General features: G+C 38.8%; 1 protein-coding gene across 1 annotated transcript in view; it reads right to left on the bottom strand.

Moving 5' to 3' along the window:
- The window catches only part of LOC306860946 (pleckstrin homology domain-containing family G member 4B-like), a gene marked incomplete at both ends in the record, with an annotated part of 94,966 nt that extends 94,241 nt beyond the window's left edge, over nucleotides 1-725 (bottom strand). The window contains 2 exons of the mRNA XM_079402972.1: nucleotides 385-464; nucleotides 677-725. Of these exons, the coding sequence (XP_079259098.1) occupies nucleotides 385-464; nucleotides 677-725 (129 nt within the window). The remainder of the gene's footprint in view (nucleotides 1-384; nucleotides 465-676) is intronic.
- Nucleotides 726-24,451: the final 23,726 nt, after the last annotated feature.

The following is a 24,451-nucleotide window of genomic DNA, read 5'->3' as shown; positions in this document are numbered from 1 at the left end:
GAACCTACTGAGCTCATTAGTTTTATTAAAGCAAAATCATCTGCTTTGTGTGTTAGTTTGTATTCAGCGCGCAAGGTTTACGCACATGGTCCAAGTCTTCTTCTCTGTTTTTTTGTGTATCTCTGTGGCAGAATTACAGTGCCACATATTGGTCTGGCATGTGTACTACATCGTTTTCAGTCGTTTTCAGTGATTCCGTGTGGACACAGACATTTCCTGAGACGACTCCGTGTTTACGGAATTTGAGGCAAAAAAAAAGATCAGATAGGGAGAAATCTGGCTTCGTGTGGACGTAGCCTCAGGCACTCGTAGTCCTGTCTACCATTCACTACCCTGAACAGTTCCTAGACCCAGTGTGCACTTACCTGTGTACAGCTAAGTTACCTTTTCAGACTCCTGAAGATCTCCTAGCGATACTCCAACGAAGTTACTCCATTGTTCCTGGTTCCCGCTATCCTCCGATCCTGCAACAACAACCTCATATCAGTATACAGCTAAGACTCTCTGGACTATCTCTATCACCAAGATTCTGACCTGCTACTTGCTCCTCTCAACCTGATCCCCATTTCCATCAATAAATCATCCTGTTATTATACTTACCTGTTGTTTCTGGCTCAGTTTGTGACAGAAGACCGGACCTACACTGACACTTCTATGGATCCCCGGTCTCCCTCACCTGCTGATATCCTGGATGAGCTGGTCAACACTCTTCGGGCCTCGCTCATGCTAGCTCCCAACCCTCAATCTGCCTCTGCCAGTCCCATGGCTATGCCTGCTTCCTACGCAGGTGATTCAGCTGAGTGTGGTGGCTTCCTCCTTCAAGTATATATATATATATATATATATATTGAGATGCAGCTGCAAAATTTCACGATGGAGTGCTCCAAGGTAGCATTCCTAATTTCACTCCTTTCGGGATGAGCATTGTTATGGGAGAAGGCAATATGGAACGCCAACACTGCCATAATTAACTCCTATGAAGCTTTCACTAACCATTTCAAGGAGATGTTTGGCTCAGCTACAGGAGTGCTCTCCGTGTCAGATCAGCTACTGAGGTTGCACCTGGGCGCCTCTTCCACCAACGAATACACCTTGCAGTTTCTAACTCTGGCAGCGACTAGTGAATGGAATGAGGCAGCTCTTCTCAGCGCAAACAGACAAGGACTGGATCCCCGTATTCGTACTCGGATGGCGATTTATGATGATTCTGTTGGATTGGAGAGCTTCATGCAAAAAGCCAATCGGATCTCCCAGCACTCAGCCTGCCACACCACCGAAGCCACTCACCAGTCTGTCTCACCCGCCACCGGTTCGACAGTACCAGAGCCTATGCAAGTGGATTTCACCCGGCTTACTCATAATGAACGCACTCGCCGACTGGCGGCTGGACTCTGCCTCTATTGTGCTGCTACCGATCATTACATTGGGACCTGCCCCCTCAGACACCCACGTCCTACGGTGAGTAACATTCAGTTCGACCGAGTAATTATGCTCCATGCTTTCACTGCAACTATTCACTTCACTTCATATCGGAAGACCTTCTGAATTGCCTACATCTGCCTCGCTGCCGTCATGCCCAGGAGCTCCGAGTCGAAACCATCCAAGGAAAACTGTTGGGACGTGGGCACGTGAAGCATGAGGCTCCTCCCTTTAAACTAAAGATCGGTAACTTGCATGAAGAGGAGATCACATTTCTGGTACTGGAGGGACCCACGGTGGTCATCATCCTGGGACGCCCCTGGCTCATCCTCCATTCTCCTGAGATCAGATGGGACTCCTGTGAGGTTATTCGCTGGAGCGAATTCTGCCACCAACATGGTCTCACTGAACTTCCACGTCCACTCCACAAGTCACCTGCTGTCCAGATCGCCTCCACGCGTATTGCGAGTCCCGAGCCCAGTGTGACTCCCTCCGTCCCATCTGATTATGTGACGTTCCAGGATGTCTTCAGCAAGCAGGTAGCCACTCAACTACCACCTCATCGGCCATGGGACTGTGCCATCGACTCACCAAGGCTACAGTATATCCACTGTCCATCCCGGAGCGCAATGCTATGGAGGAATGCATCAAGGAGGATCTTAACCAAGGATTCATCCGGCCATTCAGCTCACCGGTGGCCTCAAATTTCTTCTTCGTGTGTAAGAAGAACGGGGGCTTGCGGCATTGCATTGATTCTCCATCGCCCCACTGTGCAGTTCCTCGGCTACATCATCGGCCAGGAGGGAATTCAGATGGACCAGGGGGAGGTGACAGCCATCGCGGAGTGGCCAGTTCCCCAGTCTGTAAAGGAGCTTCAGAGATTTCTGGGATTTGCTAATTTCTATCAACGTTTCATCAAGGATTTCAGTCTGCATACGGCCCCATTGACCACCATGCTCTGAGGTAAGACCAATCCCTGTCCTGGAACTCCAGCGCCCACGAAGCCTTCAAGAAACTCAAGACTGCATTCAACACGGTCCCCATTCCTTCGTCATGCACCGTTTGTGGTGGAAGTGGACTCCTCCACCACTGGAGTCGGGGCTGTGCTGTCCCAGCAATTCGGTGAGCCTCCACACCCCCAGCCTTGCGCATAATACTCTAAGAAACTGACCCCAGCGGAGCACAATTATGATATTGGTAACCGAGAGCTGTTGGCCATCAAATTAGCCCTAGAAGAGTGGCGGCATTGGCTGGAGGGAGCTAAACATCCCTTCACTGTCATCACAGACCACAAAAACTTCCAATATCTCCGTGAGGCCAAGAGGCTCAGTCCCCTAACAAGCCCGCTGGGCTCTGTTTTTTACCCGGTTTAATTTCATCAATACCTATCACCCAGGAAACCGCAACTGCAAAGCTGACGCATTGTCTTGCCTGCATTCCCTTGATGCTCCATCAGATCCCGAAGAGACGAAGAGATCAGAGCCACCATTCAAACCGAACCCGCTCCTCTGGGAGGCCCAGAAGGGAAAACATTCGTCCCTACATCCCAACAGCAGTTCATAGTGTACCGGGCTCTGGACATCCAGGCAGCCAGCGGACCCTCTCGCTCCAAGCTCGGTACTGGTGGCCCAGTATGTCCCGTGATGTCAACGGGTACATCCGCAGTTGCTCAGTCTGTGCCATGTCATCGACTCCTTGTCACCTTCCGGTGGGCAAGCTTGTGCCCCTACCCATTCCTCGCCGGCCCTGGTCACACATGGGAATAGACTTTGTGACTGACTTACCAGAATCAGAGGGTCACACATGTATCGTAGTAGCAGTAGGCCGCTTCTCAAAGGCCTGCAAATTAATTCCACTCCGTGGATTGCCAACTGCCCTAGAAACCTCTGAACAGCTGTTAACACCCATGTCTTCAGGAACTTCGGAATACCAGAGGATTTTGTCTCTGACAGAGGCCTGCAATTTATCTCCCATGTGTGGAAAACCTTCTTCCGTCTGCTAGGGGTCACGGTGAGCTTGTCCTCCGGTTACCATCCACAGGCGAACGGCCAGGCTGAGCGGAAGATCCAGGATCTCGGATGTTACCTCCAGGCATACTGCCAAGAAGATCAGTACAGCTGGAGCCGTTTCCTCCCATGGGCCGAATATGCACAGAACTCCCTCCGACAGAACACCACCAGCCTCACGCCCTTCCAGTGCATGCTCGGCTACCAGCCCCCGCTCTTTCTGTGGAAAGGAGAGCCCTTGGAGGTTCCAGCTCTAGACTACTGGTTCCGAGCGAGCGAGAGAGTGTGGGACTCAGCTCACATCCACCTCCAACGGGCAGTACGGAGACATGAGAGCTTTGCAAATGCCCGGCGTGCCCCAACTCCCAATTACCATCCAGGAGACCAGGTATGGCTGTCCACTCAGGATCAGCGCCTCCGCCTGCCCTGCAGAAAGCTGAGTCCCCGCTACATTGGTCCATTCACGATCTAGAGACAGATCAACAATGTTACCTACCAGCTCCAATTGCCACCCAGGTATCTAATTCACCCCACGTTTCACGTTTCCCTCCTTAAACCCTTCTCTCCTTCCACTCCAGAACCCCACGAGCTGGACGAACCTCCTCCTCCAGAGATCCTGGACTAGCCATCCGTATATCAGGTCAGAGACATCATGAACTTGCGGCGACGGGGTGGCCGGCTCGAATACTTAGTCGACTGAGAAGGCTATGGACCAGAAGAACGTTCCTGGGTGGTCCGGGATGACATCCTTGAACCCATGCTACTGGAGGAATTTAATTGTGTCCACCCTGATCGTCCCGCACCCAGAGGCTGTGGTCGCCCCTGTCGCCGCATGAGAGTGTCTGGAGCCACCCCTGGAGGAGGGGGTAGTGTTAGGGATTCAGTCACAGTAACCTCAGTCACCGGCAACAACAATCACCAGATCACAGTCACCTGAATACTGATCACCCGCACCTGTAGCCATCAATCAGCACTCCTTCAAATACACTACCGTTCAAACACTTTGTTTTTGTTATGGATATTATTAATTTAGAGATTTACTAAACGTTACTTCCAATAGCATAATTAAATCAAATATGAAATAAAAAATGTTTTAAAACATTACTTTAAAGCGAGCATTTTCATTAGAGATAAACTTAAAAATAAAATAATAAAAAATAAAATTAAGGCTGTTAAGAAAAAATTTACCAGTCTTATACTAATAATCAACAAATGTTCAATATTAAAATTAATATTTTGTATGAATGTATATTGTTTACATAATTTTGTATAAGTAAATTAATTGGCACAAAAAAAATTTTTTACGAGTAAAAAAGTGTAATAGTATTAATAAATAATAAAATTTGAAACTTGTTATAATGGTCAGTAACTCAAAATAATAATAGTAGCTTTAATTCGTTAATTATGCCTTTCAGATTGTTTAATGAGAAAGATACATATATTTTTTTTTTGCAGTATTAGCAAAAGGCTTGTATTAGCAAACAATTAAATACAGGAGTTTCTGTTGCTTTGTTGAATTCACAGCAGCTCTGAGACAGTATTCAAATAAACAAACCTTGAGAATCAAGGTCTTAAACATGCAGTAACTTCTCAAAGGCACAGAGTTTGTCTGAAAAGTCTTTCCTTAAGCAGTATTTAGTCTTTTTTTTATTTTTTTAGTAGAAAGTCACTATAAACTAAATATTCAGCGCACCGGATGCCGCATGACCTCTGCATTTAAATGGATGTTTGGCCTCTTGTTCTGGAAATGCGCCGACAGAACGGTGAATTCATGCACCGGTTTGCAGGCAGCTCGTTCTAGCGTTTCACCTCGTCAGACTTGTTCGGTTTGCAGAACAAAAAGTGCAGCAGTTTTACTGTTAACAGACACACGAGCATCTGCATTATTCAGTCAGAGGACAAACACTGCTCCTTCACACACATGGATAGAGATATCAAGACATACAGATATACAGCACATGGCAAAGTAAAATCAGATTTTTCTAGATATTCATGCCGTAATGATGCCATATATATATATATATATATATATATATATATATATATATAGATGGTAGTTAAAAACATAATTATAAAAATATTATTTTAATTATAATGTAATGCAAAAGAATGCTTTATATTAGTTGATTAAAAATGACATTAAAGTCATTTATAATGTTTCAAAATGCTGTTCTTCTGAACTTTATATTAATCAAAGAATTCTGAAAGAGGCCTAATATTTCACAATATTACTGTATTTTTAATCAAGTGACTTCATGTGATTTTTAGCTTCATTTGTTTTGTCAGAATTTTAGTGTTTATTTTTAGCAGATGTCTGCTATCTATTGTGCACATTAAGTGAATTCTTTCTGGAAGAACTTCTGTTTTTGCTGAACTACAGTCAGATTATCTATAATGAATGAAATGGAAGTAATATCAGTTGTTAAATTGAAAAAAGCATATTTTCCAAGATGATAGTTCATATGTAATGTTATGAGGCCACGTGACAACAATTTTTAAGCATTTATTGTGAAATAAGGGCTTGTGTTTGACATTGTGTTTTGTAAGGAATAGCATGCAGTTTATACTGTAGTGTGTTCTGTGCAGTATTCACTAAGCAGTCCACTAGTATTCCTTTCTGAACATTGCAAGAGAAAGAAAGTATCCATCTCTTTAGTAATCATCTGCTGCTGACATGCCTTGATTCTGTACGTCAGAGGTCAAAGTTCACGGGCGGCCACATTAAAGCAGTTCTAGAGGTTAAGTGCTCCTCTCAAGGGCAGAAAAGCGGACCATAATAGTTCTGATCTTCTTGATAGCTCTGGTATTGTATGGCAGGGCGTCTTTCCAGGCCGTGTCCCATTTCTTTGGTCACTCAGGACAGTCTGAGCCTGTTAAAGATTCATCATCGGACAAGAGAGAAGTAAGAGGCTCTAAATAACTATTTTACTCAGTTTGAACTTTGAACGCTTACTAAGAGTCTCTCCGGCTCCACAGACGGCTGTACGACAGACGGTGATGTGATTCTGGGTCGAGGGAGACTCTGGGGACGTTTGCTGTCATACAGCCGTCTGCTTCCTCATTAGTCTGTGCAAAACTTCCTCAAGGACCTTCATCGGACGGCCTCTATGAGTGCTTCTTACCCACACACATGCAAACCCTCACACAAAATGATTCAGAAATAAATTTGATTGATGTAATAGAGTCAAATTGAAAACGATTGAAAACATGTGCTTTAGGGTCTCGGGATCGCAGCAGGATTGTCCCACAGAATTGAATAGATAAGTCAATAAACTGATATTTTCTGAGTAAATTTATTCCACATAAAATTAAAAACATAATTTAAAAGTACAAATTAATTTTATATATATATATATATATATATATATATATATATATATATATATATATATATATATATATTGCACTTATTTATTTATTTTACTCTTCTTTTAATTGGTGTTTAGTGAGAGAGTACACAATGGCATGTCCATTGAAAAGCATATATTTTTAATTATATATGAAAGTTTAGCCATATAAATTTATTTTTTATATATTATTTTTTATATATGAATAATTTGATTGTGTGTGTATATTTTTTATATAAAATAGAGAGTTATTAATAAAATATGAATAAAATAAAATACCTTTTCACAGGATTTATTTATTTTAGTATTTGCTCAGACAGTACATCATGCAGACTGTGTGAAAATTAGCAATTAATTTTTTTTTTTTAAACATGCACAATTCAGTAGAAACCTCTATTTAATCTTGCAGCACTGATCAGAAAAATTAAGAAAAATAAGTAAATCATAAAAAATATACATTGCAAACAATTCCCTTGCAGTTGCTTTTTGAATAGCAATTACTTAAATACGTTCCAGCTCCAATTCAGCACTACTGAAAGCAAAACCTAGAATTCAGCTCAACCCTGTGACCTTTTTAAACTCTATCTGTAAGAGTAAAGTGCACGTCAGCTGACAGAACACGCTGTTAGTGTATAAGAGCAGAATCTGTACCGATGCTGTCAGACGCTGACCGTGAGAGACGCGCGACACACAGCTGTCGGCGCAGGGTTTGCTGCAACAAACTACAGGTGAGACAGACAGCAGGTGTCAGTCACCGGTCAGACGCGGCAGGAGTTTATCCACAGAGACATTTAATGTCAGTTCACGCAGAGTTCAGGGGGTTTGGGGTTTGGGGTTTATTTGTGACTGTGTGTGTCTTTACTGAATGAAGAAGAGATTAATAATCGTCCTTGCGGCCTGGACAACATCTATTATTCTCCAGCAGCTTTTGTATGAAGAGCTAACAATGATTCACCATTCAGTGCTGAACATCAAAGGGACTGTGTGCATGTGAATGGATGTGCATCTCCACCTCTGCACACGAGCCTTTGGTCTGCATCTGTATGCACCTGGGTCACGCAAATGCTCTCAGCATCATCCTCATCAGTATGTGCGTCTCGCCACCTCTCTCTGTCTCTGTCTCTGTCTCTGTCTCTGTCTCTCTCAATGCTAATAGGAGCCGCTTGCCGCATTGTCCTCAGATGCCGGTCTGAACCTTTGTACGTGAAGTTGGGATCTCACCATGAGGGAATGTCACAATAGCAATCTGTCTTATGATTCGTGATGCTTCTTTCATATGCACCCTTCACCGCTTGCTGTTTGGATGTTCGATGTTCAGCTCAGATATTTAAATGGCGTAGGGCTGCAAAAACCAAAGTGAATTCATTTGGACCAGAAAATGCAATTTGACAAACAAAAGACTGTTGGTTTAGACAGTTCGTTAAATGTTTTTTAATTAATGGATCAGATCAGGGGTTCCCAACTTGTCAGATGAAGCCCTGTAATTTATAGACATCACCAGTGTTTAATAACTTGCATATGTTTTCCTCCAAATTCAGAAGCACGGTTTGCAAATATTGGTAAAGCTAAATGGTACGACACACAGTAGGATTTTTAGTTAGGAAAATTGAAAAAGGGAGAATCAATAAATTATGAATAATTTGCTGCCATTGTGTGAATAATATCTAATCATGTAATCCATAAAAATAACTGTAATCTGATTACGTGCAGTTTAAAATTTAATGTACTGTAATTACAAGTACATATTTTTTGGAATCTGATTACGTAATCCAGATATATATATATATATATATATATATATATATATATATATATATATATATTTAATTGCACATGTTCAGTTACCATATTTTTCCATTTATATGACACCATTAACCTTTAAAAATATATATATATTTTCTTACATTTGTCGTGTATTTTCATTTAATAAGGCTATTAAAAGTAATCTTTAGAAATAAAATAATAATATCCATAAGAAAAAAATAAGAATGTTTGTTATACTGTGTATTATAAGTTTGTGATGCCTACATTTAAGTTCAGTTTTTAGCATTTTATTTTATTAATTTAGTCAAAATCGTGTAAATATTGAACATAATTTAGACAAATTGTTACATTTTAAAATTGGCCATATCACCATAAAAATATGCAGCACATGATTTAGATGATTTGCCATCCTCTAACGCTCACTTTAAGTTAATCTTTTAAAATATTTTTGAATTTACTTTCATTTTTAATTTAATAACGCTAGTAGAAGTATCTCAAAATAATAATATTGATAAGAAAAAATAAAAATATAAGTTTTTCATACCTAATTAATATATGACATGCCTAAATGTAATGTAATGTAAAAAACTGTAATGCCTAAATTCACTTAATTTTATTTCTTTATTTGAACATAATTGTGTAAATATGCATTTCATTTAGACAAAATAGTTTTTTTTTGTTTTGTTTAATAGTATTTTTTTATTTGTTTGTTTGTTTGTTTATTTGTTTGTTTATTCATTCATTCATTCATTCATTCATTCATTCATTCATTCATTCATTTAATATTGGCCATTTATCACCATAACGCTGGCTAATTTGGTAACAGCTTACAATAATGCCCTATTAGTTACTTGCATTGACTAACATTACTTAATAAAAACAGACATTTTTCCTGACTCATCTGCCATCTTTGATGTATTTTTTTCCGCGCAAGGCGTTTTTTGAGCAGCCTGGATGCTGTGCACAGCATGCTCTGCATTTATTCCGCTCACTAGGTTTTGTAAGAGAGTTACTGTGTGAAATTTGTGTAAAGCGATTCCAGCGGCTCTGGTCTCGTGGCAGTACAGTATGGGAAGTTTCTGCCGCAGAAAGCAGGAGCTCTTCAGCGAAGGTCAAACTCAGCGTTCATCTCGATCTGATCTCCCTCCTCTAATCCTGCTTTCTGGCCTTTCCTGTGACGATCCGTCCTCCGTTTGCCTCCTCGCTCTCATTCATGCTGTTGCTATTGGAAATGCAGAGCTTCAGGCTCTAAATGAGCGCTGTGCTCTGACAGCTGTGCCGGTTTAATCAGGTATTCTATTGGAAACGCAGTCGCTGTGACAACTCTGTCAGTTTGGCCATGCTTGTTAAAGACTCGAAGCGTCTCCGGGTGTCTTGCCCTGAGAAACGCCTGCAAAGCCAGCACACAGATCCTACTGCCCTGCGTGGATTAGTTACTCACCTACTCTAAGTGTTGTCCTTTTCACATGTGTGTGTCTGACGAGATCTTTTTCACACACCCACCTTTTTTCTCAACGCTAAAGATAAAACTTGTTTTCACATGTCTTGGGAGAGAGTCGAAGATGAAAATGTTTTTTCCTGAATATCTTCAGGGAAAATCAAAACAGAAGCAAATGTCTTGGTTGCTGATGTGCAAAGTATTTTAACTGCAGATGTTGCCATATCTGAGTATAGTCTGAGACACTGTTGAGATCTCACTTGAAAATCTAGTTGAGACTAAGAAGCAGGACACTTCTGCAAAGTCTCCATTTGATCTCACTGATGTCTACGAAAAACTATTGAGATTCCAAGGAGTTCTTAGTTATGTATCAACTCATGTTTTTGTTGAATATTCTTAGGAAGTGTTTAAAAGGAAGCAAAATTGTTAACATGTAAAGTATTTTGACTGCAGACTGGCACATCTGAGCATAGTTTGAGACATTGAGATCTCTTCAGAAAGACTCTTCAGTTGAGATTGAGGTGTTTTTCTCAGAAGAAACATCTGAGAAGTTGAACACTTCTGGAAAAGTCTCCATTTGGTCTCTATTTGATCTCACTAATGTCTAAGAGAAACATTAAGATATGAAGGAGTCATGATGGAGTTCTGACTCCACTGACTGAATGCAGACTTTGGTACATCTGAGCATATCTTGAGAAATTGTTGAGATCTCTTCTATAACTGTTGTTGAGACTTGGATGTTTCTTTATAGAGAAAGAAGTATGACACTTCCACAAAGTCTCCATTTGATCTCAATAATGTCAAGAAACTAAGAAATAATGATGGAGTTCTCAGTTATGTCTCAATTCATGTTTTTCCTATCATTAAGAAAAGTCAAAAACAGAAATGTGTTAATTGTTGACATGCAGAGTATTTTCACTGCAGACTTTGACACATCTGAGCATAGTTTGAGAAACCATTGAGACCTCATTTGAAACGCTATTTTCCACAAAAAGTATCCCTTTGCTCTCCATTTGATCTCATTGATGTCTATGAGAAACTGTTAAGATATTAAAGGGGTTATGTGATGCGATTTCTTGTTTTCCTTTTCTTTAGTGTGTTATGTAGCTGTTTGTGCATGTATAAGATCTGCAAAGTTACAAAGCTCAAAAGTCTCCCACAAAATGATTTATTCTATCTAAAAGAGAAGGCTGATCCAGACCGGGCTAAAACGGCTCATTCAAACACGCCCCCACATGTCTACGTCACAATGTGGAAATATTTGCGTAATGCTGCCCAAATGTTCACGCAAAGAAAGAAGGCGTAGTTTCAGTAACCGCAGTAGTGTTGATGCAGTCATGTCAGGGAGACGCTGTGTGTTTCTCTGCAAAAGCAAAAGCAAAAGCTCTTTATTTGGCCTTCCCAAAGTAGATGCAATTAGTTTAAGACTTGTTTACAACAGAACAGTACAACTCAAACGTTCAAATTTGTGCAACGCATTTCATGGACGACAGTTTCGTGAACCTAGTAGAGTACAAGGCTGGCTATGCACGAAGGCTATTTCTAGAAAAAAAAAAAAAGGGGGTTAATTCCAACTTTGTTATGACAATCTGGAGCTTCTGAATCAGCGACTGTAAGTATGTTTTGTTATTAGTTTAAGTATTTGCTATTGACGGAGTTTTGCGCGTAACGCGTCGTGCGTGTGTGTGTGTTTGAGGGGAACAGGGTCACATCACAGCGGAGTATACAGCCCGTCAGAAATCGTCTTAATTTTTTAAGAAAACAAACGCGCTTGAGAGAGGCGGGGCATAGAGGAACTACAATAATGTACAGTATTTGAAAAATAATGTGTTTTTTGAACATTAAAGCATGTCAACATATTCTGTTACACCAAATACACAAAATAATGATCTTTAAAATAGCATAATATGACCCCTTTAAGGAGTCATGATGGAGTTCTCAACTGTTTTTTTCCTAAATATCCTTAAATAAAACAAAAGAAAATGTGTTCATTGAAGACATGCAGAGTATTTTCACTGCAGACTTCAGCACATCTGAGCATCGCTTGAGATGATGTATTATGTGTAACTTGAAGTCTCAATTTTATCTCACGTTTCTCTTACAGTTCCTGGGGAGAAATTAAAAACAGACTCAGATGAGTTAATAGCTCTTGATTTTAGTTTCAAATTCATGAGAATTTAATGAGAAATGTTTGAGTTCATATTGGGAGCTCTGACTTTTGATTACAGATTTTGGGATCTTGGAATATACGAGCACAATTTGAGACGTTATTGAGAACTTTTATGATTACTAGAGTCTTTCTCTACAGTTTAATCTCATTGATGCATAAGAGACACTACTGAGATGATAAAGAGATCTCATTTGTGATTTCTCTGTCCTACGTGTGAGAGAGCCATTTGCCTGCTGTAAGAGACGAATATGGCGAGTTATTAAGCCTCTTCCACAGACGTCAAGCGTTATGTATGAATTTCTGAAGAGCAGGGCGCTAAGTAGCCATTAGCTCCTCGATGAACCCGATGCTGAGATTCAGAGCTTCTTTCACGACTCTAAATAAACTGAACTTCCCACTGCAATCATCACGGGTGGCTTCAAGACTGACAAGCTGGAAATGGAATTTCGCTGGTGAGCAGATGAATCTCTAAATGGGGAAGGCAGGAGGGATATTTGGCCATTTACCCCATAAAGATTTCATTTGACAACCTTTCAACCTCCACCCACTGCTGCAATATCTGCGTGAGCGTGCGTGTGTGGGCTAGTGAGTAAATCAGGTGTCAATCTGACTTGTTATAGTCTAGTTAGGTGTCTTGAGTGGGTCTTCCAGGTAGAGAAAACCTACACGACAAACTTTCATGTGTGGGCGAGTGTGAATTAGACAGCTGTAAGGTGCCACCCAATCTATGACAGCAAAATGAATATCAGTGGAAATGGTGAAAATATATTCCCACATTCATTCCCAGATGGTGTGATTTTCTTTCAGAGCAAAACACAGCTTGTCGCAAATAATGTGTCTCGGGACAGACAGAATATTGACAGTCTTTTGTCTTTAGTGAATATGATTCGATGTGTGTTTTGACTGGCACTGAGATTGGATGCTTTTGATTCGTCATCTGCTCATGAGCCTTATTCACATGAGACTGATTTAGAAATTTAGGTTTCACGGTATTTTATGATTTCAATCTCATGAATCAAACACTGTTTTTCTCACAGATTCCTTGTAAAAGAGAAATTACCTGTATTTTACCTGTGCCCTCTTAGAAATCAAATGTCTTGGATTGCGGTATATTATAAGGTGTCCCTGTTATAGTGCAATTATACATTTAAGTACTGAGTCAAATTAATTAACTATGTATTTACTATATGGTTAGGATTAGGGTTTGGTTTAGGGTTAATTGCATGCAATTATGCATAATTTATTGCTATTATAATACATGTAACGTAACCTTAAAATAAAGTGTTACCTTATTTATTTAATGAACCAGAATAAATATCTACAGCAATTTTTAGCAATTCCTTCAATTTCTCATTACTTGATCTACAAAAAGTTAAGATCTTTTACTCAAAATTGGATTAAAAATGCAAAAGTACTTATTATGGACACCTGTTGCTGAATTAAAATACATTATAGTAAAGTCATGTCAGGGTTATTATGCTGTAGTTAACTGTAAAATAAAAAAGAAAAGAAAAGAAAAGAAAAAAAGAAATGTACATCTCTTTTTTCATTCATTTGACCAGACTTCTGAAAGACAGAACTTATTTTAAAATCTAATATTTTTATTAATTAAAAAGTATTTAAAAAAATGAATGATAATTTTTTTTGCATTTCAAATCACTTTTGCTCTGAAAGATGGAACTTTTTTTATTATTATTATTATTAAATATTTGTAAAATATTGTAAACTATTTTTAGCATTTTCATTTATAATATGATTTTATTTAAATCTCTTTTTTACTCATAATTTGACCAGACTGATAAGCGATAAAACATTAAAACCTAAAAAAAGTTACAAAATAATTTATTTCATCTAATAATTAATTTAACTAATAATTATAAAATATTATATAATTATTTGAACAGACTGTCAAAAGATAAACTTAAAATAAAATGAAATTTAAATGTAAAAATTATATTTTCATATATTAAATATTTTTTATTAATAATTATTTAGTTTTATAATTATTTATATTCTTTATTATGCTTTATAATTATTATTAATAATTATAAAACTAAAATATTATATATATATTTTTTTTCTTGATATGAAAACAAAATTGTTTCACTTAGCAGTAGGTATTGTGGAGTATATATATCCCAAAGCATGGAACTGATGATCAGAAATTATGCTGTACTGATAAAGTGAAGTAGAACCTTCAAAATTTCTAAAATAGTCCCATTTTGTTGGTGTTTGCTGGCGAAGCAGGACTCAGCGTAGTGTGGCACTAAAATAAGCCCCTGACCCTGTGACATCAGTTCCTTTCAGCGTTTTCTTCTGCTCATATTGCTGTTAGTGCCCGCAGAGAATGTGTTCATGAATAATTTAGAGGTCCTTCACAAGGGGCCTCAAACTGGGTCTCTCTTAGAGATGAGACTGATGGACCTTGACGGAGACGTTCTGGAATTGTAGAATATTTCGCATTTCATATATTTGTTTTTTAACATGCAGTAATGCAGTGAACATTCTTATTAAGTTGGCTTGAGACTATTTCTATCTATCTATCTATCTATCTATCTATCTATCTATCTATCTATCTATCTATCTATCTATCTATCTATCTATCTATCTATCTATCTATCTATCTATCTATCTATCTATCTATCTATCTATCTATCTATCTATCATCTAAATGTTTTGCATTTCAAATCACTTTTGCTCTTAATTTGGCCAGACTGCTGAAAGATGGAACTTTTTTTTTTTTATTATTAAATATTTGTAAAATACTGTAATTATAAAATATTTTAGCATTTTCATTTATAATATGATTTTATTTCAAACTCTTTTTCACTCATAATTTGACCAGACTGATAAGGATAAAACATTAAAACCTAAAAACAAAGTTACAAAATAATTTATTTCATCTAATAATTAATTTAACTAATAATTATAAAATATTATATAATTATTTGAACAGACTGTCAAAAGATAAACTTAACAAAAATGAAATTTAAATTTAAAAATTATATTTTAATATATTAAATATTTGTATTAATAATTATTTAGTTTTATAATTATTTATATTATGCTTTATAATTATTATTAATAATTGTAAAACTAAAAAGTTATATATATATATATATATATATATATATATATATATATATATATATATATATATATATATATATTTATTTTTATTTATTTTTTTTATTTTTTTTCTTGATATGAAAACAAAATTGTTTCACTTAGCAGTAGGTATTGTGGAGTATATATATCCCAAAGCATGGAACTGATGATCAGAAATTATGCTGTACTGGTGCAAGTGAAGTAGAACCTTCAAAATCTACCTGGGTACCTTAGCAACCACTTAGCAACACCCTAGAAACCACCCCGGGTACCTTAGCAACCACATAGCAACATCCTAAGAACCGCCACAGGTACCCTAGCAACACCCTAGCAACCACCCCAGTTAGCCTAGCAACCGTCATAGCAACACCCTAGCAACAATGACAGACTGTATTGCCCGAAAAACTACTTAAAACTTTTTCAAACTTTCTGGTCAGGCTTTCTCAAGCCAACTTAAAGTTTGTCTCGACATACTTTTTTATCTAGTTATGATGTACAGTTGTACTGCCTCTATGATGTCATAGTAGTATCTCAGTGTAGGGCCAGAGTGGGACTAATAGACCGGCCCACTTTAGCTCACGACTGACTAGCTATTACAATAATGTAATTAAAACTTCAGTCTATAAGTCTGCAATAGTGCACTGTTCTCTACAGCATTGTAATTCATACATTTATTTATGTATTATTTCTTTGTGTATTTGTTCATTCATTCATTTTATTAAATTTTTTTTCCCAGCTCATGCAATTGAATGACATTTCCAATTATTTCCAAATTGTTTTCCTAGTAAATCATATAAGCAGGTGTGTAGGCTATAGGAATAAACAAAAATATATGAATCCTGCCCACTGTTATAGCTTGCAAATTATATTTAAATAAAGCATTTTACATTGTTTTTGCTTCATGTAAACGCATCAAAACGCTGACTGTCAAAAGGCAGACTATAATGTTTATTTTCATTGTTTTAGGCACCACATAAATGAATCCTATTTAATTATGAACCATTAAATGAGCAATTAACTGAATTAAAACTAACAACAATTTAATTTCTTGAAATAAACATTAACTGAAATAAAACAAGGCAACAATTAAAAGCAAACAATCATTAAAAATAAATAAAAAATTATGATTATTTAAAAATAAAAACAGAAACAAAGCTACTAAAAATGACTAAAATGTTACCTAAAATTAAAGGTTAAGCACAAAATATATATAAAAAATACTAATTTTAAAAATGATAAAATCTACAATAGTATCTTTATGATACTAAAATAATGCAGTCAAATGAAGGATGTGATTCAGAGGGTGGATTTACTATTGCACAAGAACTAAGCACGGTTTTCTGGTCATGCCAAGACATTTTTATCACTTCATTTACACAAATTTTTTCTTGTTATTTTTCCAAGCTTATCTTCAAAGGGGCGCATTTGACCCCAAACGCTGTCTATGAAGATGAAAAAGACAGGGTGAAGAAGCACGGTCTTGTAAATCAAATAAATGAGCTATTTATAAGAGCTTTAGTTGAAGTATCAAAGCTTTCTCGGGCGTCGATCACAGCGGCTGACGGTATGTGTTTCTGAAACAGAGCCCAGCAGCGCTGAATAATTGACGATATTTGTTTTTGCATAGTCATGCTTTGGATGAGAGTGTGTTTATGTGTTTCTTCAGCTGATCTCACAAAACAAGCGCCTTTTAAGAACTGGTGCCTTCTTTCTTTTTGCACTTTAATGAAGGTTTTTGCACTGTTCTGAAAGATTTAGCTTCAGTTCTGTTGCTCATTCATTTTTGGTCATATTGTGGTGTTTTTGTTTTCTTCTCTGTTACTGCAAAACCATGAATGTTGACTGTGATCAGTGATTAGTAATTAAGGGAGAGCTAACCGTAAGCATTCCCATTTATTTCAATGGCAGTTGCTTGGCTGGTGAATGCAGTACAGAAAGAATGTAAAGCCAGCGTTGCACAAACCAAGCAACTGCCATTGAGATGCATGAGAACATTACAAAGTGTTATTTCTTTAAAGAAATAGTTCACCCAAAAATGAACAATTTACTGACAGTTTACTCACTCTCAGGACATCCAGGATGTAGATGAGTTTGTTTCTTCATCAGATTTGGAGAAATGTAGCATTGCATCACTTGCTGACCAATAGATCCTCTGCAGTGAATGGGTGCCGTCAGAATGAGAGTCCAAACAGCTGATAAAAACATCACAATAATCCACAAGTATTCCACACCACTCCAGTCCATCAGTTATCGTCGTGTGAAGCCAAAAGCAGGATGTTTGTAAGAAACAAATCCATCATTAGGTTGTTTTTAACTTCAAGCCATTGCTTGTGGTCAGAATATGAGTCCATAATCCATAACACTTCCTCCAGTGAAAAAGTCCATCTTCTGTTGTCTCTCACATAAAATCCACCCACATATTTGTTCTGAACTGTTTTGGACTGTTTTTGCTTGTAAGCAGTGTTTGATCTGTGCAGATTTCTCTCCTGATTCAGATTAAACTGGAGAAAGCAATATTATAGATACAGGACTCGTTTTTTTTAGCTAGAAGCAATGATCTGAAGTTAAAAACAGCCTAATGATGAACTTGTTTCTTATAAACAGGCAAGTTTTTTCTTCACAAGGCGTTAATTAATGTATTTGAGTGGTGTGGATTACTTGTGGATTATTGTAATGTTTTTATCAGCTGTTTGGACTCTCATTCTGACGGCACCCATTCACTGCAGAGGATCCATTGGTGAGCAAGTGATGGAATGCTACATTTCTGGTGAAGAATCAAACTCCTCTACATCTTGGATGGCCTGATTGTGAGCACATTTTTAGCAAATTTAAATTTTTTATGCATACTGTACATTCGATGCCCACTACATTTCCAAAAATTTTCAATATGCAACAATGCATGAAATAATTCATTCAGAATGCTATGCATTCGACTTGACTGTCCATTTCCAGTGTGACTAATGAAGTCATCTTAGCCATAATGTTTAACACATTTTTTCATTATTTAATTGGTCCGCCTAGAGTTTTAACATAAAATTGCATTCAAAATCCACAAAAACCGGCAATATATCTGGCATAACTGAAAGCCTCTAGAATTAAACATGCACATAATGACTTCATATGACAGCAATGTGGCACAATACTGCGGCTAATGATGCATGAAGATGTTGGTTTGCATGTATTTGGCCTATATATTTTTTATTTGGCTGGATTTTGATTTTGTGTCTGTTTAGTGCCACAGTAATGAGCATTTTTAGTTGGTTCATGTGGACTGAAATATAATGTGCACATGCAGAACAACCTCTGATACTGTAATCTCCTCAATTATGATCTATTTTAATTATGATAATTAATGCTGGTTTTATATTACAGCACTATAAACCAGCATGGCTTTCATTTTCAATACCGTAGTGCACAAAATATTCAGCTCTGAGCAAAACCAACTGGCTTATGAAATAAAGGTCCCGTTTTTATAGCATTGTTTCTTTTTGGTGACAGGTGTAATTGATCAAACCCAGAATTAAAATCGGTGTATTCAGGGACAGAGAGACTCTCCGTTCACTTTCATTCGATTTGAGCGAGCGGATCGCATCACTTTGTTTATTGAATCTGCTGCTGAATTCATTTGGTTCAGACCTCGGCACAATAAAACCCAAATTATATCCCTGAGGGAAATGTTTTAAGGATATTTAATCAGGACAGGATCAGAATTAATTTTGGGAGACTCCTGGGAAGCTTTGCCTGAACTCAATTTGAGTGTTTCTCAGACCTTGAAATGATTGTCAATGGAGAATCGCTATTAGACAAACATTTAGTCTGGAAGATTGTTAAATCTTGTTTAGTTTAGTAAGGTTTATCTTAGACCAAATCTGAAATAGCATCACTTTTGCTCATATTTAGGATCTGAATATATTCCCAACCCTAATTATTTGTTTTCTGGATCATGTGACTCTTTGAGGAGAGCAACAATTACTTGCATTTGTTCACAAAAACACATTTGAGCTTTGCTTTGTGTCGGTGAAATGCCAAACAATGCAAACACTGAACGTTTAGTCAGTCATTAGTCTCTTGATTGTGGTATTATATTCTGGCTAATTATCTGTGAAGATTAATTTCATCCTCTTGAGCTGCTTAAAAATGAATGTGAAGGAATATGGAGGTTCTGATTTGAGCTGTCTGTCGTCTGCTTTCAGAATGACACAAAGCGCTGGGAGGATTTCGCTGTAGTTGTGGAGCGCTCCAGACCGTCCGTCCTGTCACACGATGCTGAGCATGTAAAGATCCGGACTGAGGTAAGACAACTTTTATTAAAGCGCTTCTCAACTGGTTTTTGCTAAAGGCTCAGATTTTACAGCTAGTGCTGAATTAACACAGACAAACCACAAACAAGTAAATAAATAAATGTATGTGTTATTGTTATTATTATTATTATTGAAATGTATTATTTGTAGCTTAAATATGCTATTAGATAATACATTTTATAATAATAATACATTTATCTAATAACAGTAATATTTTCTTATACTGTTTATTTTTTAATATTATCTACGTAATTTTAATTAATATAACAACAACAAAAGCTATGAGAATGGTTTTCTCCTCCCTTAAAAAAAAGATTTTTTTAATAAATTTTTTTATTGTGCCATCTTTAATATGCACGATTTTATGCTTAGATGCATTTTGCTATTTGCATTTTGTATTTTTTTTTCGTCACCCTCTGTGACCCATCAGAACAGACACCTGGCCAATTTTGGCTTTGCGACACCAGTTGAGAATCGCTGTATTCCAGCACGCTGCGGTGGAGACTGCTCTCACCTTTGAACGCCAGCATTGTGCCTTTGCCGTTTATTATTGTTCACTTTCACAGCGCAGTGGCCTTGATTGTGCTGGTCTGCTGCATTCGTAATGTATTTCAGAATGGCAAGATCAAGTCTGTGCTCTGGCAGTCTTGTTCAATCAATAATGAAACGAGGTCTTTGTCTAGCACCCTATCAGATGTGACTTTCCGCTCAAATCTGGACTAGAAACGGCGAATCGCTGCTGATTTATGCATCCATGCACGAGTCCATGTCATTCCGAGGCTCCGAACTTAGACTTTGTTGTCGAAAAGATAAATGACTTATGGTGGACTATAAACGAATCCATCTATAGAATGTCCCCTAACCGCAACCACGTGCACGTAGGCAATGTAGGTCAACGCAACAAAAGCCAATTTGATTTAACCTCCAAAGAGCTTCGTGACATGCTCATTTTTTTCTAGGTGATTCTAAAGCATTGGTGAGATTGAATGAGGGGCCCCTGGGGGCCAGTCTTGTATATGAAGAGTCAAACATGGAGATTTGTGTGCAGATTGATGGGCCGCCTGCCAATAGTTCATCAGAAGGCTGTACACTCAGCCGCTCGCTCCAGCTCAGATTTATGATGTCATAATGCCGATGAGTGACCTCCAGTTAGGCAAAACCACCACTGCAGTTTCATCATTTTGATGGGAGCGGCGTCTTTAACTTTGCCAATAACTTTTAGACGGACGGTCCATCCGAAACTACAACTTTACAGGATTTGTGTTGGATTGTGTGCTGTGGGATTGTACTGTGAGACAATTTGAGTAAGCTATGCTTAGGTTGACTACCTTACAAATTATTTCTCTGCAGTGTTTGTTTCCAGTATATATATATATATCTCAGGTCACGTTAACTGAACATATTCCATAATTTACAGAATTTTTTTTTTTTAGCAGTGGTGGAAATATCTGAAGGCCGTCCATCACTGACAGATTACACTGAGGGTGATCTATTGTAATTTATAACTGTAATTCCCACCCCTGTCCAGCTGGTGGCGAGTACACTCCAGTGAGGCAGCAGAGCGCAGGATAATCAGCTCCAGAGCAAAAATAAACTGTCACGGGTCTGTTGCTATGCGTTTGATTACACACAGACGAGTATCCACTAGTAAAGCAAAAACACTGCGCTGCCGCTTTGCTCGATCTGAGATGTCTACAGCGATCTATCACATCACATTAAAGAGCGTCAAATGGTTTATATTTCTTGAATTTCCTAATAAAATGGTTTATAAAATATTATAATAATAATATAGTAATAATAGATTATGACGGATTTTTTACGACCCTGTCTGTCAAAATGACGGAAGATGTTAAAGTCTAATGAAACCTTTGATACATATCAGAGGTTGCGTTAGACCAGGGGTAGGCAACGTCAGTCCTGGAGTGCCGATGTCCTGCAGAGTTTAGCTCCAACCCTGAAAAAAACCCTCACCTGCCTGTAGCCCTAGTAAATCTGAAGACCTTGATTAGATTGTTTAGGTGTGTTTGATTAGGGTTGGAGCTAAACTCTACAGGACAGCGGCACTCCAGGACAGATGTTGCCTATCCCTGCGTTAGACTTTTAATAACACGTAAAATCGTCCAATTGTGTTCACATAAAGGTTTTCAAGGGCCGATGTGACTAAATCTAGAATTAAATTAAAAGAGACAGGATAGTCTGTGCATGACCTGATGTTTTATTCATATCCAGTGAGCCAAAGTGAACATCACAGAGTGCTAAACACTCTCATGCAATGAATGTTTCATTCAAAGTCCAAGACAGACTCATGAAGTAATAAATTATGACTTGCCAGGAAATCCATAATATGGACAAAAGCCTCCGAATTCAGCTTCACTGAATAAAAAGCAGAAACATTTGGACTGATGAAACATGAAGACATTAAAAAAGGAAGAAATAATAGAAAAATAAAACTTGTCCATTTTAAATAAAGTACTATGACATTTGACCTTTCTTTCCCCTTCACTTCTGAAATGATGGCTACGCCCCTGGATATACGGCTCCAAAAGAGTTAAATTTAACATAAGGACTCTTGCAGAGATTCTTCCTTATGAATTTATCAATAAATATCCAGGACTTGATCACCTTAAAACCCGTCAACACTGAGCTCTAACAGAAGTGAAAGCATAAATTAAATGCTGTGTGGCTGGAGGTGAGTGACAGGTGGCTGATTAATGAAAGTCTTCTGTAGGTTCAGTGTGATGACCTGAACTGAAAACACTTCGTCTGATGAGTCAGTTCTCTCAATAACGTCACTCTCGCTTCAGGCCATTCTGGAGGAGGAGCCTGTCACATATTTACCTCATTCACATACGATACTGGCATTTTTGATGAAGCTGTGATCATGGCATTTGTTAGTTAGCATGTTAGCATCCCTGATGGAAAATCCACAGCAGCTAGTTTAAGCTCCTTTAAAGATATATGTATTTTAAATCAGCAAAAATCAGGGAGGTTATTTTCTAATCATTTATTTTATGCATTTTGCAGATGTTCAGAAGAATCCGATCAGAGACGTTTACCTGCACGCAGCATTAAACATTAATAACTCAATGCTTCTCTCTGATCTCCATCATACCGGAACACACTTACAGCAGAGACACATTAACAGTGGCATGCTGCGAAACAAAAGCTAAAAACAAGAATGAGCTACAGTACATCACTGATTCATGCACTCTTTTTTTAGAAATGAACTAGATTATGTTCCTGAAGAGAATGTGAGTGTAGTTCATGCCACAGTTAATGTTTGTCAATGTTTAGGTGTTTGGATTTTTAGCTTGTTTTCTGTTCAGTTGCTAGGATGTTCTAATGTGTTGCTATGCAGTTTCTAGGGTGTTGTGACTGTTTAAACACATTTATGTGGTTGCTAATATGTTAGTTTCAGCAGACTCAGACAGATGGTTAGAATACAACAGGTGAGTTTTATTGCAATCGGTGGAGTCAGCGGTTTGCTGATGGAGGTGAGTAACAAGTTCAATGAACAGGTATAGTAGTACAATGAGGGTGATAATGGAATATCCTTTGCTTTCACAGGAACTCGTGGATAGGGGAGACGGAGCACACAGCTCACAATCCTGGACAGGGGAGACACTCGTGGAGATCCTTGGAGACACAGACAATGGAGTAGAGCTGTGAAGAACATGCTGGAGATGAGACAGGGGGTAAGTAGGAGATCAAGGTAAGTACACAGGTTAGTAGCATCAGTCCACTTCGAAAGGAAACGAGATCAGACAATGAGCTGGTGTGAGGTGTGCGCTTTTATGTGCAGGCTGATGAAGTGCAGGTGCGTGCGCAATTAATACTCAGGTGAAGGAGTGCGTTGTGATTGGGAGGTGAATGAGCCTGGCTGATCTGTGACAGTACCCCCTACTCTACGGCCTGCTCCTGAGGGCCGAGGACCCCGACGTCGTGGTGGTCTACCTCTTCCTCGGGGGGCAGGTCGGTCAGGATGGGTTGAATGGAATTCCTCCAGAAGTGTTGGGTCCAGGATGTCGTCTTTGGGAACCCAAGACCGTTCTTCCGGGCCATATCCTTCCCAATCCACTAAGTATTCCAGCGGACCACCACGGCGCCGGGAGTCCAAGATCTCGTTGACCTTGTAGATGGTATCGTCCTCCAGAATCAAAGGAAGAGGGGTGTTCCTCTGTCGGGCCAGGCTCTGTGGAGGGAGAAACAGGAGAGTGGTAAGGCTTGAGTAAAGAAACGTGGAAAGGAGGATGAATTCTGTACTGAGGGAGTTGCAACTGGTAGTTGACCGGGTTGATCTGTTTGGTGATGGTGAAGGGGCCAACGTATCTGACGACAGGACTTGGAGAATCGATCAATGACAACGAAGACACCGGTATTACCATCAGAGGCCGGTAGATCAGTGATGAAATCAACTCCTAGGTGTGACCAAGGTAGGTTGGGAAGGGGCAGCGGGAGGAGTTTGCCCGCTGGCAAATGGCATGGGCTCTTGGAAATGGCACAGTCCGAGCAGCCCTGCACAAACCTTCTCACATCCCTAGCCATATTGGGCCACCAGAAGCGATCTTTCAGCAACGAGAGAGTGCCGTTGGCCCCAGGGTGGCCAGTGCCCAGAGATATGCACAGAGTGAGTGAGTGGAGTGCGTCGTGCTCTGGTGATGTATTGCAAACCTGGTGGGCAGCCCGGCGGAGTAGGTGTGGAGACATTGGAGGGGGGTGTCTGACTCGGGATTCCACCGGATGGGGCTGACGATGATTTCCTTTGGAATGATGGGTTCTGGTTCCTCACAGACCTCTTCTGTGGAGTAGAGACGGGAGAGAGCATCCGCCCTCACATTCTTGGGACCGGGACGATAGGATATGGTAAAGTTGAAGCGGATGAAAAACAGCGCCCACCG

Source organism: Barbus barbus (genome assembly GCF_936440315.1).
Source record: "Barbus barbus genome assembly, chromosome: 41".
NCBI classification, from domain to species: domain Eukaryota; kingdom Metazoa; phylum Chordata; class Actinopteri; order Cypriniformes; family Cyprinidae; genus Barbus; species Barbus barbus.
This window is presented reverse-complemented; position numbering and strand designations above follow the sequence as displayed.